The sequence below is a fragment of the Ictidomys tridecemlineatus genome, chromosome 6 (assembly GCF_052094955.1).
Source record: "Ictidomys tridecemlineatus isolate mIctTri1 chromosome 6, mIctTri1.hap1, whole genome shotgun sequence".
NCBI lineage: Eukaryota > Metazoa > Chordata > Mammalia > Rodentia > Sciuridae > Ictidomys > Ictidomys tridecemlineatus.
In genome coordinates, this window is record NC_135482.1 from 66,727,021 (window position 1) to 66,741,585 (window position 14,565).

General features: G+C 49.4%; 1 protein-coding gene across 4 annotated transcripts in view; it reads right to left on the bottom strand.

Annotated features, from left to right (window-relative positions):
* Positions 1–14,565, bottom strand: part of Slc48a1 (solute carrier family 48 member 1) — a 21,194-nt gene continuing 6,629 nt past the window's right edge. For 2 of the 4 annotated variants that reach the window (XM_040280766.2, XM_078014820.1), the window contains 3 exons: positions 11,660–11,755; positions 1,843–2,010; positions 1–1,236 (listed from right to left, as the gene is read on the bottom strand). In XM_040280766.2, coding sequence (XP_040136700.2) covers positions 1,100–1,236; positions 1,843–2,010; positions 11,660–11,755 — 401 coding nt within the window. In that variant the 3' untranslated portion in view covers positions 1–1,099. Of the gene's footprint in view, positions 1,237–1,842; positions 2,011–7,357; positions 7,613–11,659; positions 11,756–13,672; positions 13,896–14,305; positions 14,431–14,565 lie in introns of those variants that run through there. The other 2 variants (XM_078014819.1, XM_013358516.4) reach the window with 2 other exon arrangements.

Here is a 14,565-nt window from a genome sequence, read left to right on the forward strand (position 1 = left end):
TTTGATATAAATGGCCGCTGTATTTCCGCTAAAGTGACAGTGACACAGATAAGGCAAAGAGCTGGGGGCAGTGGAGAAGGAGGAGACGTGCAAAATGGCAACCTAATATAAAAAAGATACATGTAACAGCCCCTTCCCTCCCAAGTTAGGTGAGCCCTTGGGCCAGTGTAGGGAGATTCAGGAGAGAGATTTAGAAAGATAAAAGCTCTAGTTGAAGGGCAGTGAGCAGGGGCTGGAGTTGGGGGAGAAGGTCTCATGGCTGGGGCTAGTCTGGTGCAATGAGGAACAGGAGGAATCACAAGGTCTAGGGCTCCTTTTCAGCCTGCACCGTGTTACCCACTTCCCAATACCCTTCTGGGGGTAGGAGTGTGATCCCTGTGGCCCTTAGTTCAAACAGGCCTGCTCTGGGGTGTGTAGATGTGTGCATGTGACAGGGGGTGGAGGGGAGAATGGGTCTGGCTATAGTGTACTTTCAGAAGTCCAGCTCTGGGAGAAAGGGTGGGAAGAAGGACACAGAACTCTTCACTCAACTCCCCAGGCTTTGGGGAAAGAGCCAAAAGTTGCCTATGACTGATAACTTCAGCTACTTGACCCTTGAGGAATAACAGGTTGGGGTGCTGGGGTGGGAAGCGAGAGGTCTCCATTAGCGATTTCTCCCTTGATGTGACCTCACCAGGTTCCGCCCCCAGCCTCAGGGAGAGGGCCTGGAGTGGCAGGGACCAAACCACTTGCCCCTAGCCCTTGGCACCAGGCATAGGTCAAGGCCTCACGGTCCTACCCTTGACCCTTTGACTTCGTTGCCCTGGTCCTACTTACAAAGATTGCTCACCAAGTGCTAAGAAAATAGATCCATTTGAAAAGGTCTAAAGCTGCCCTCCAGCCAGGCCGATGAGCTACCTGGCTGGACCTCCTTTCCACTGCACCCAGGTCTCCCCCCCAAAGGGACCAGGCAGTTTCCCGGGAAACTGCACTCAAACTGCTATGTTCCTTTTGACACAGTTCTGGGTCCCCAGGGGGTGGGGGCAGAGCCTCCTGATGCCTCAAAGGCCAAGTCCAGGTCCTGAGGGCCCCCCGGACCACAGTGACCTCATTCCCTGGGTCAGAAATCACTGAGGATGCTGATGTCGGCAAAGTCGGCCCTGTATCGGTGGGCGTAGAGGCTGAGCAGGAAGGCCCACTTGAAGGAAATGAAGCTCCAGACGCAGGAGAGGTAGTAGCTGGTTGGGTCTGTGAGGCCTGCAGAGGAGAAGAACCCAATTGTGACTAGGTGACTACTCCCCAGCTGGTCTCCCTTCCCACTAAACATCCCTGTACCTCTTGCCACTCCAGTCCTATAGGAAGACTGAAGCGGGTAGGAAGTCTTAAGAGTTCTCCAGTGTTTGCAGGCAGGAAGCCATGGAGATGAGGGAAGGCCAGGGCTGGCCAGTCACAGGTCTGTATCTCACAGTCTGCTTTTGTACCATGTATATACCCCAGGCCACTTGCAAGTTGTTTGTGCATCAGCCTGTAGAGGGGCAGGGGGCGGGGCCTCTGTCCACTTCCTGTTACAGCCACTAGAGGGCGCACCCTTCTCAGAGATGGGCGAGACTAAATGGTGTCAATAACCATTCTGGAGGATACTTACATGGGCCATGCTCTATGCTCAACACTTCACACCGTCTCCCTCAGGGGCAGGGACTTTTATTCTCCTCACATTAAACATAAGAAAACCCACGCATGGGGAGGTTAAGTGATTTGCCCAGTCCCTTGGATATAAATTGTGGAACCAAGATTGGAACCTTAGGGTCTACTCCTAGGCTTTCTCCACCCATATCCACCCTGCTCTCCCTGGTGGACCCTTACTCTGGTGCCGGGTGATGGCCAATGTGAGGAAGGTGCAGAAGGCAGCAATGGAGACGGCCGAGAAGAGAATGCCCACAAGGAAGAAGCCACGTAGTCCCTTAAGCCAGGTCCTCCAGTAATCCTGCATGTACATCACGTGCGTCACCAGGACCCATAGCGCCAGCACACCTGGGGGACAAACTCTGTCAGAATAACCTGCGAACCTGCCCACCATGATGCAGCCCCCTCTCCTCACCCTACTCCAGCCCAGTGACTCCAGGATCCTAGGAGTCTTCCGGTTCACTAGGCCAGGCCTATTTGCATAATACTGAAAGGACAGGTCTTTATGCTCTCACAACCCCATGACTGTGGAGTCTTCCCTGGAGTGTGACATCACAACTTTAATGCAGAAGTACATGAAACTCTTGCTGCTTTCTAAGAAGCCAGACAGTAAAGATATTTGTGAAAATATAAATCAATGCCATTCCTCTTTTTTTTTTTTTGCAAACATGAGTATCTTTCTGAAAAAATTTTTTTATTATGACTTTAAAATGCATAAAAACATTTGCTTTGATTTCCAATATGGTACATATCAATAGATAGAACTCACATTAAATTTGCTCTGAGTTTTACTTCAAGAGTTTTAAATAAAGGGATCCGAACACCAGAAAGTTTGAGAACTGTGGCAGTCCAGCCTGCTTTCTGAGCATTTCCCACTACTTACCTGGAGGAAAGAGTCCCTTACCCCCCATGCTCTTCCTGCATCTTGATCACCAAGGCTCAGGACCTATAGCAGAGCTCTTGGGCAGCAGGGCTCTTCCCAGACTTTCTGCATTCCTAGAGGAAGTCCAGCCCGGAGGCTCCCAGGACCACCTAGCACCCAAGAGACCTTCTTGATCTTGGCTAGGTCTATTGTTTTTTGAGTTTGCAGCAAAGGACAGGCCCAACACTCTGGAGCCTATCCTGGGCTTGCCCTCTGGCCTGGATGTCCTTCCAGTTTCCCTCAAGGAGGCCATCTGCTACTCAGCCAATACAATAGAACACAGCAAGCCTCTGTACCAGGCAGTGCCTGTTGGCATGACCCAAAGAGTGGAACAAATATCAATTCCACTGGCAAGGGTCCGGAACAGGGCCACGGGGTCCTAGCAATGGAAGACAGAACCAGCTGCCAAGCACTCAGCTGGCTGGCTGAGGGAGTCAGCTGAGGCAGGAGATCTTTCAAACAGGGAGCAGCACGCATTTCATGCATAGCAGTCTCCCGTATGCGTACAGGAAAGCCAGGCATCTGAGTGGGAAAGTGATTATCTCTAGCTGATACTTCATTTCTTAGGCTGGGTGGGGAGTGTAATGGTGTTTATTAAATGTGCTACCCTTTTTTATGTGCCTGAAATATTTCACATTTTTTTTTTTTTTTTAAGTTAGAGGAGAAAGGCAGGGCAAAGCTAGTTATCCTGGAGCTACGCTGTGGTAACCAATTCAGCTGTCTGTCAAAATTTGGGCAGCCTAGTGAGGGATAAAACTCTGAGACTGCAAGCCAAGAAAGCTGGGGCCTGGTGCTCTAGTGCCCCAGAGCTTCGGTATTCCCACTTCTAAAAATGGGTAAACCCTGTGGTCCTGCCAGTTTAGATAAAAGGGGGGCCCCAGGGTTCCACCATAGGAGGGTGGAGACCCACCTACTCTGCAGCTTCCCCTCCCACCCTGTTGACTCAATAAACTTTCAGTGCTGCCCCTGACTACCTTCAACCTTCTCCAGGGTTGGGGGCCTGGAACATGGCCTTCTCCACCCCTGAGATCAAGGTGGACCACGATCAGCAGGTCTCCATCCTGCCTACACAGGAGGCTGGATAGGCTTGCCATAGATAGAATAATAATCCATGGCTTTGGCTTGATCCTACGTGATTGGATTTCTGGCAGCCATCTGTCCCAGAAGTCTCTCTGGCTCCTCGCACAGACACCCAAAGGCCTCATTTGGGGAAGCTCTTTGGTTTTTCTAAGGGCCCCGGGGATGAGGCGTGTTGGCACTAAGCACATTCAAAAAGTATCAGAAGGGCACCTGTGTGTAACAGGCCCCTATATCCTCTCTCCTCATGCCATGCAGGCAATAGATGAGCTCTAATACCCTTCCCCACTAGAAAATTCTGGAAGTCAGCTTAAGGAGGAAATAAGGAGGTCAGAGCAAATCCTCTGTGACTCAGCAATTTCTGGGTTAGAAAATGCTGAAGTAGGGAACTGTGAGGATGCCATCTCTTAGTTCACTGACCATGACCAGCAGGTCGCTGCAAAGTCTTACCCCTTATATACCAAAAAGGGCAGACAGCGGGAAGAAAAGGAAGATGGCTGTTTTGGGGTGTTCTTTGTTAATAAGCACACACAACTTTATCCACCTGCCATCTCCCCTCAACCCTGCTCCAGCCCTGCATACAGACTCTCCACAGATAAGCACATGCTGATCCTGGAGGCAGGCCCGTTCCCACCCACCCTGGCTCTCACTTTTTTCTTTTTTTTTAGGAGGGTTACTGGGGATGGAGCTCAGGGGTACTCAACCACTGAGCCGCATCCCCAAGTGTATTTTGTATTTTATTTAGAGACAGGGTCTTACTGAGTTGCTTAGTGCCTCGTTATTGCTGAGGCTGGCTTTAAACCCATGATCCTCCTGTCTCAGCCTCCTGAGGTGCTGGGATTACAGGCATGCACCACTGTGCCCAGCCTCACCACCCTTCTTGAAGAAAGACTATCCCCATCAAGTCTCCCTGAGTGGTCCTCAAAAGATAGTGTCCCTCCCTGGTCCCCTCTCAGGAAGGAGGCAATGGTCCCTCCACCCTGCATGCTTCCCTAGGATACTCTGGGACCATAGAGAGCCTTATCTGCACAAGTCAGGGAAGATTTGGGATAAGTCCCCAACCCCACATGAGTGTAAGCCCTTGGGAGACCTGACTCTTGTTCCTGCCTGGCCCCTGGGCTCACAGGGGTGTTCAGTGACAGTATCCCCAGCTTCAGGGCTGGAGGTGAGGAGCCAGGAGACATCGAGGAAGGTCATAGGTACAAACAGACAGGTAGGACATGACCAGGGTCAGGGCCTGTTTGCGCACTCGGGCTCTCTCTCCTTGCCCTGGGGAGAAAAGAGGCCCAGAGCTCAGGGCTCCTCTCACTCAGGTCAAGTGGGAAGCACAGCAGCTGTTTTAGACCCCTGTGGCAAATTTTCTCCTCTTTCTTTTCGCTTGGTCCAGCAGACCTCGGGCAAGCACCTGTGTGTTTCCCTGGGGTTTATACAGCAAAGCAGGAGCAGGTGAATCCAACAGCCTCTCCAGGAAAACAGCATCAGTGTCTCCCCATCCCCAAACTCTCTGCCCACTAGGCCCAAAAGCTGGCATGCCCAATCAGCCCCGCCTGGCCCAGCACAGGACAGAGAACCCTGAGGCTTGCTCTCCAGTGACTCAGCAACTTTTCGGGCCACAAAACATCAAGTCAGAAGTGGAGGACATCCAGTCAAAAACCCGCTGACTCTTCACACCAAAAGAGGAAGAAGGCTGGCTAGCTGCAGACCTCTCAACCCACTCAGGGTGGGGAAGGTGTGGCCTCCACCCCTCTATCAGCCTCTGCAGCTGTCATCAAGCAGACTGGCTTTTTACGTGGCCACCTTTGGTTGTCAAAGTTCAGACTGCCAGGGAGATGGACCCTACTCCAGCTGACTGCTGCCCTGGCGCCCTTCCCTGAATTCATGCAGATCCACACCTGGCTGCCTCGGAGGCCCAGAGAAGCCTGGGGTAGGGAGAGAGCAGCGGTTGGGTCAGAAGGAAACCCTGGGCGACTCCCTGTGGAGTAGAAGACAGAGCCTTTTCCACAGCTGGAGATGAAAGCTTCAGGGAGGGAACAGCAGCATTGTGCCATTTTAGACCTAGAGGGGAGTCAGATATGTATTTCAGGGGCATCTCCTCCCACTCCTCCCATATGAGGAAACCCAGGCCCAGGAGGCACTGACATCCCAAGGTCACATGGCTAGATGTGGGCTCACCTCCACTTTCACAGGCCAAACTCTCAACACACTCAGCTTGGATCCCTGGAATGGCCCTCCCTCCTTCTGCCAAACATTCTGCTTATCTGAGGTCTCAGCAACACAGTCATTGGGGGCTGGCAGAGCCTTCTAAAGGAGAGATCAGCAGGACCAATAGGAAATATGGGGAGGGGATGGGGGAGAGAGAGGAGCCAGGGTTCTGTGGATAACTGAGGGACAGGACCCCTTAGGTAGGGTATCCGGATAGGCATGTGAACATTCCTGCCAGGGAATTCACCTGCCCCTTCCTGGTGACCCCAGTGCCTTGCTTGCCATGGCCTAGGCCTGACGACATATGACCCTCTTATAAAAAATGTTCCTTCTCTACCCAAGGATGGCGCTCAGTGAAAGCTCAGTGATAGTGAGTAAATTATTATTTTTAGTTATTCCATTTAAGGACTTTTGGCAGAGGATTTTCATAATGGAATAAGTTCATCATATGTAAAAGTATTATCCTGTGTGTACATTTTTCCAGAGTCCTTTTCCCACACGTATTATTTCATGTAACTGTTATAACATTAGTTAAGAGATTTACTCTAAGCCTGTTTTTCTTATCTGTAAAATGGGTATAACACTAAAGCTTCATCATTGGACAAATGTAAGGATGAGATGAGATTATGGAGATAGACTGCTTAACACAATGCCCGGCACAAAGAAAGCATCAAAAAATGTTAGCAAATAGAAATAATATTTTTCATTTTCACACCAATTCTGTAACACAGAGAGATCAAATCACATGCCCAAAGTTGCACAGTTAAGAACAGAGCAGTGTTGAGCACAGGGCCTCTGCCAGCACATTGATAGCCTGAGACACAAAAAAATGGGGTCTTCAGGGGTTTGGCAGACCTTGGCCAAGGAACCCACAAGCTGTGGCAAAGAGGCACCAAAGTGGGTGGAAAAAAAATGTCCAGTTAGCATCAGATCCCTAAAACAGTACTCTTGCTCTCCGCTGAGCTGGGGCTCTGCTGGGTTGGGGATCCACACTGGAAAGAAGCAGAGCTTCCCCAGGAACGCGCGTCCTCGCCCAGCCCTCTTCCTTTCCCACTTATTATAAAGAGCGCAGGAGCAGCGAGGATCCTCCAGGATGAGTGTATGCGTGCTGCGGGGCAAGGGGTCTTCCCATTCAGCGGTGGAAGGCAGTGGCCAGCCAAGCAGCCCGGCGCGCAAAGAACGCTGTCGTGGGGCAACTGGGAGGAGAGCTGGCGGGTAGGGAGCAGGATCGTGCCATCGGCAGGGGTGGGCCATTGGCGGACATCGGGTTGCGCCGGCTTGGCGGACATCGGGTCCCGGAGGCACCAGAGATGCCCAGGAGCCCGGGCCGCACGGGGCCTGCGCTGCCAACGGCAGCTTTTGGGTAAACACCCTGCCAGCTCCTGTTGCAGCGGCTGCCATCGAGGAGGAGCCGCGGAGAGCCGCTGACATCGCCCGCCCTGCCCCGAGTCGGGGCCCGCGCCCCCCGCGCGTCCCCCAAGCGCCCCGGGGTACCTGCGAGACCCCCCATCGCCGCAGTTCCTGGCTGTCTGTAGACCACCGTCCAGACCAGGAAGATGGAGAAGCCGGCCACCGAGCTGATGCCCGAGTAGGCGGCACGGAGGCCAAGCTGCAGCCGGGACGGGGCCATGGGGCTGCGGCGCCAGGAGGACGGAGCGCGAACGTGGCCGAGTCACAGGTGCAGGGTCCGGAGCCCCAGCCGGAGCCCGAGCCACCGGCACCCGGCGCTCCGCCCCAGCCCGCCCCCGGCGCCGCCGGCACAGCGCCCTCCCCGGCCGGAGGCCGCCCGCGCCGCGAACGACGACCGCATCACCCGGGATTTGACAAACCACCTGATCGCTTGAAGGGTGTCTGCTGGAAGGGCAGGTTCCTCTACTCATTCCCAGACTGAGCTACCGAGTCAGGATAGTTGGGCCTTGGCGGCGCCCAATATGCCTTTGAACAAACCAACTTCGGTGATTACGTTTTAAATTAAAAATATCTCTGAATAGGAGGTGCATTCTCATTTAAAGTTAAGACTGCAGTTTCTCGTTAAGAATTAATGTATACATGCCTGTAATCCCAGCAACTAGGGAGGCTGAGGCAGGATTGCAAGTTCTAAGTCAGCTTCAGCAATTTAGTGAGTTCCTGTCTCAAAAATAACGAACAAACTTAACTAACTATCTAACTAAGTAAATAACTAAATAGCTGGGGGTGTAACTAAGTGGTAGAGCACTCGCCTAGCATGCAAGGCTCTGGGTTCCATTCCCAGCATATATGTGTTATGAGTGTGTATGTACACACTCACACACACACACACACACACACATCTGGGGGTAGTGCTGGGATTTACATATGGAAGTCTGGGTTGCAGCTCAGTGGTAGAGCTCAGTGTGTGAGACCCTGGGTTCAATAATCTGCACTCCACCCCCCCCACCCCCCACCCCCCGCCAAAAAAAAGAAAAAGAAAAATTAGTGAATATAGTAGTAATTTATCCCACTCACATTCCTATCAACCAAGTTCCCTTCCCACAGACTTTTGTACATTTCAGAAGATTCCTCCACACACCAAAGTCACCTTCTAACCCCAAACACATTATCTTCACTAAAATTCCCCTTTCCTTTTGTCTTCACAATTCTCATCCTCCAAATCCCACTAAACATCCCCCCCCCCAACATTTGGAATTAGAGGATGCCACAGTAGAGCCTGAATCTACAGCAGTATCCTGATCTCTCACTGTGGGCCCAGCTCATGCTGGGAGCTGGCGAGAGAGTCAAAGCGTAACCAGGGCTCGGCCATGGAATACTTGAAGTCTACTTGGGGAGGCTCATCACAGACCTGCGGGCAAAATAGGTAACCAGTACTCCTTGTCCTCATTTCCTCTTGCTGCTTTAACAGATTACCACAGATATAGTGGCTTAAAAGAACACAAACTTTTATCATCTTGTAGGTTAGAAATACAAATAGGAGTCTCACTGGACTAAAATCAAGGGACTGTCAGGTTGCCTTACTTCTGGAGGCCCTGGGGGAGAATCTGTTTCCTTGACTTCAGCAGCTTCTGGAGGCTGCCCCCAGGCCTTGACTTGTGGCTGTCTTCTTCCCACCTTTCCTTGTGATTGAGGACCCCAGTAATTACTCCAGGAAAAGCTCCACATCTCAAGATTCTTAACTTTATCATATTAACAAAATCCCTTTGCCAGTTAAGATAACATATTCCCAGGTTGTGGGGATCATAATGTTGACATCTTGGGGGAGCCATTATTCTGCTTACCACATCTTCCTGGAAGGTAAATTCCATGAGCAAGTTTCATCCACCCCCAACACCTACAAGAATGTCTGGCACATAATAATCCCTTAATAAACATTTGTTGAATAGGTGAGTATGAGTGAATAAAGAATTAAATAATAATAAAGGGGATTACACACAGGGAACCTAGTTGGACATGCTTAATTGTCAAATGAGTGATATAAACTAGTAAAAATTACCTTTGCATTACTTCAGATTAATTTGAAGATTGTTTTTAAAAATTAAAAAAAAAAATTAGTGGGCTGGAGATGTGGCTCAAGCGGTAGCGCGCTCGCCTGGCATGCGTGCGGCCTGGGTTGGATCCTCAGCACCACATACCAACAAAGATGTTGTGTCCGCCGAGAACTAAAAAATAAATATTAAAAATTCTCTCTCTCTCTCTCTCTCTCTCTCCTCTCTCACTCTCTCTTTAAAAAAAAAAAAAATTAGCCAGGCACGGTGGCATATACCTGTAATCCCAGTAACTCCAGAGGCTGAAGCAGAAGGATCACAAGTTCAAAGCCAGCCTCAGCAATTTAGCAAGGCCCAAAGTAACTTAACAAGGCACTATCTCAAAATAAAATACAAAAAAAGCTGGGGATGTGGCTCAGTTATTAAGCCTCCCTGGGTTCGATTCCTGGATACCAAAAATAAATAAATAGAATAAAACAAAAAATAAAAACATTAAGTCCAAATCCTAATTTGCCTATTACATATTGAATCTGAGAGTGTATTTTTTTTTTTTTAATAAGAAGCTATTTTAAGGCAATAAACTAAGCACTCAGCACTTTAGGAGCTACTGGTTGTTCAGAAGTGAGGGTGAACTCCGTTGTCCAGAGCACATTGCCATGGATGCCTTCTGAGCTGGCCAGGATGGACGACAACATAGGAAATGGCACATGTGATGACCTCCCAGAGGGAAGGAATAACAGGGCAGGTTCAGAAACTATCAGAAAGTTTGTGGCTAGACACTCAGGTTTCCAGTGGTGGGTTTGAGATTAGAAAGGCTCTTGTTTGGCCTCTGCCCCTGCCTTCCCCCCAACCCCCAACACCTACAAGAATGGCACATAATAATCCCTTAATAAACATTTGCTGAATAGGTGAGTATGAGTGAACGGGGATCAAACCCAGGGCTGGGTTGGATGTGGTAGTGGAGGGAGTAACAACTCTGTGCTTTAGAAATACTGAAGAGAGTAACAGTGTGAGGGCAGAGTGCCCAGGAAAGACTAGATGCAGAGGGCAGCAGGACACCTGATCAACTCCTGGTGCACAAGTTACTGCATCTCTTAGATGAAGACAGCTGTGATATCTCCTCAAGTTGTTGTGACGAGGAGTGGGTGCCGAGAAGACTGCCTTGCACATCAGAGGTACTTGACAAAAGTCAGAAAGTGTAATTAGTAGTAGCAGAAGGCTGTCATATCAAGAGGTGACAAGGGGCCTCAGAACTGATTAGGTGGAGGTGGAGAAAAGGGAAAGAGGGAGCCAATTCCAGAAACACTTAAGCTATTTGAACCTAAAGGTCAGGCAAGAATTCATTAGCCGGGCCAACAGAAAGGAGGACAGCAAAAATATTGAGTGGACATAGTAGGAGTATCAGAGAGTAGTGAGAAAGCAAACGAGCTAGAGTCTGAGATTGTGCAAAAAAAAAGACAATTATGTAACAGTAGTTTAGGCTCAGGTTGTACAAGATCCATTTTGTATTTTAGATTTTTTTTTTAATTGTGGAAACAGTAAGCAGCTATTAAAAGGCTTGAGATTCAAATGGGATCAGAGGCCCATTTTCACCATTTACTGTATGACCCTGGACAGATTTCCCTAACTCAGAGCTGCCCAGTGGAATTTTCTGCCACAAAGGAAACAGTTTATATCTGCATTCTACACTAGTCACATGTGGCTACTGAGTGCATGATATGTGGCTAATGTGACTGTGGAGCTAATTTTTTTTATTGCATTTATTATTATTATTATTATTTTGGGTACTGGGGCTTGAACTCAGGGGCACTCAACCACTGAGCCACACCCCCAGCCCTATTTTGTATTTTATTTAGAGACAGGGTCTCACTGAGTTGCTAAACACTTTGCCATTGCTGAGGCTGGTTTTGAACTTCAGATCCTCCTGTCTCAGCCTCCCACACCACTGGGATTACAGGTGTGTGCCACCACACCTGGCTCAACAAATTATTAATGCTGTTGTTGAAATTGTTTATTGTCAATATTGAAATGCATACCAGGAATAAGCAATGTCTTCAGAAGATTAGCTAGACTGTGACATCCAGGTTAGATTTGATGGGAAAAGAAGATTATAGAGGAGAAAGCCTTTACAAGGCCATTTGGGATAATTAAGATCTTATCTGGAGAGAGACCATGGGAATGGGAAAGAATGGACTGTAGAGCTATCACACATACAAGTCTTCTCACATCAACTTCCTTTCCTAAGAGCACACACCTGTCCCATCCCAGGGTAGATATCTCTGCATCCCTTACATGACAGCAACTATCCCTGTCTGCAGCAGAGACCACTAATACTCACCAATATCTGTGGATCTCTTCTGGGCATGCGACCTACTAAATTTGAACTCCACTTCCAAGCCTCCTTGTAGTTGAATGGATGCCACAGGACTGAGCTCTGAGAAATAGAATGAAGGCAGAAGCAATATGTGCCATTTCCAGCTGGATTCATGACAATTTCCCTTATGTCCTGCAGTCCCTCTTTTCAATGTGTGATGATTTTAAAGAGGCCATATGTTGAAGATGGTGGTAGCACAGGATGGAAAGAGTCTAAGAGCCCTGAATAAACACCCCCTTTCATTCCCTAGAACCTCATTGAACTGCAACTTGAATGAGTAATGAACTTCTGTGGTTTTAAGCCCCTGTGATTTGGGTGTTGTTTGTTACAGCTAACTTGTTATCCTATAATATTATCCCTCATGCCATTTCAAGTCATCTAAACAGGTTCTATATAGATTAACTGAATCGGCAGTCCTTCTGAAGACACTTTTGAATTGGGCCTCACCAGCTGGGCATGGTAGTGCACCCCTATAATCCCAGCAGCTCAGGAGCCTGAGGCAGGAGGATCTCAAGTTCAAAGCCAGCTGCAGCAACAGCCAGGTGAGGCGCTAAGCAACTCAGTGAGACCCTGTCTCTAAAATGCAAAAAAGGGCTGGGAATATGGCTCTAGGGTTGAGTGCCCCTGAGTTCAACCCCCAGTACCCCTCCACACACACACACACAAAAAAGAGTTGAATTGGGCCTTACCAATATTAATACAGAATTTTTTTTTAAATGGTGCTGGAGATGGAACCCAGGGCTTTGTGCATGCTAGGCAAACACTTCTACCACTGAGCTATGTCCTCATCCCATTAAAACAGGTTTCTAACTCCCATTTGCAGACATTCTGCCTCCTAAGAAATTCCTTCCTCACTCCCCACAAAAAGCCACATTCCAGACATGTATCTTCTCCCATAATGTTACGTCAAGGACACCTGCCCTGAGCTGTCTTCTTGTTGATTGAGTTTATTTGACTTGTCAGAACTTCCCCCTCTCTCTTCCTTCATACCACACAGAAGGACTACTGATGTCCCCTGAGGCATGTCCTTATTCACCATGACCACAGGTTCAAACCAGGCGCCACCCCTGAGTCCTCCCATTCCTTCACATACCGCATCCAATGTCCTAGTAAATCTAGATGATCTTCCCTGTCCTTTTTCTCCATCCCCACTGCCACCTTCATCCGATCACATCATCACCTGCCCACTTGCAACAGCCTCCTACCTGGTCCTTCTGCTCATTCCCTCCCTTCAGTTCCATCTCACCCAGAAGCTGGCCTGATCTTTCTAAAATTACATTCAGAACATGGAACTCCCTGCTTCCATCCCCGAAGAGCTTCCCATAGCTCTTAGGGAAAACTGGTCAGCATCTTGCCCACTCCAACCAGCCTCACCCTGCTCTTCACTTCAGGCACACAAATGTGCCATACTTGTTCCTGCGCCAGGCTCTTTGTACTTTGTGTCTGGAAAGCTCTTCTCTGAGGGCTTATAAGATTTGTCTCTCATCATTCAAGTCTCAGCTCAAATGTTCCCCCCCTAAAGATGCCATCCTTGTTCTCTCTCCATAGCATTCCCCACTCTGTGAAACTGTCTTGGGAATTTCTCCTTTCCACCCAGCCCACCATCTGCAACAGACTGCAACCTCCTTGAAAGCTTTCCCAGTTTTACTATGAAAATCTCATATCTCAGGAAATCCTTCATTCTAAGGCAAATCGTTATGGTTAGTCCCCATGTGGCCTGCCTTAATCACTTCTGTAGTTCTAGTACCAAGGATGTCAGGGTGGATGCCTAGGTAGATAATCCAATAAATATCCCTGCAATAAATAATGGCAGGCAGTCCATAAAAATTATTGGATCCTGTCTCTAGGGGGCAGCATTTCCTAACCTTGTGCCTTCAAACTCAACTGTGCAGGCTGGGCTAAAATCTGTGTAAATTTAGCTAATAAGTTCCACAATATTCTCCCTACACCTTTCCTGGTCATTGGTTCTTCCCCAACCTTTGTAGAGTTCAAGGCAGAGTAGCCTGGATGTGGCGGCCTGAGACTGTGCCTGACTCATAGGTAGAGTTTCCTCCCAGCCCATCTTCTCCCCTTCTGCAGGTTCATCTTCCTCCTGAGGTCAGAACTGTAGACCACAGAGCAGAAAAGACTGTCCCAGAGGGAAGCAGCAGTTGGATGGCTGCAGGGAGTCCTCCATCACCATGCAGCCCAGCTTCTGAGGCTGCAAAAAGAACCCAGATCTAGGAGTCAGTTATCTTGGCCCCAGAATGTGCCTTCCCAGAACTGGGGTTGTCTTCTGCCCCTAAAAGGGGATTTCCTCACTTCTCAGGGATAGAGTGAAACTGCCGGGAGTCTGGTTTCTTACTGAGCTCCCACTTCCTCTGCCTGTCCACTGACAGCCTAGGGCCCATGAAGAGGGTATGATGCTGAGTATAAAGATGCTGGGCAGAGGCAGCAGGTCTTTGAGTAACAGCTAGAAGAGCATCAGAGGGAAGGGGATACTATCACAGTCGTAGTCACAGCCTAGGGAGAGCAGCTTGAAGAAGCTAGGGCTCAGAACTGCACCCCCTCTCCTGGAGTTCTGTGGGAAACCTTATTCTCCTGGCCTGAATCCTCCAATCACAGGTTCACCTGTCATCCAGTTCTCTTCCTCCCTCACTGGGTAGTTGTTGCTGGATGGGGAAAGGAGGGGACAGGAAGAGCCGGCAGTTCACTTCAGCAGGGACTTGAGCCTGGGGCAGGTGACTCCTTGGAGGCTACAAGGGGGTGAAGAAAGGCAGGCTCTAAATAAAATACAAGGGGCTGGGGATGTGGCTCAAGCGGTAGCGCGCTCGCCTAGCATGCGTGCGGCCCGGGTTCGATCCCCAGCAGCACCACATACCAACAATGAT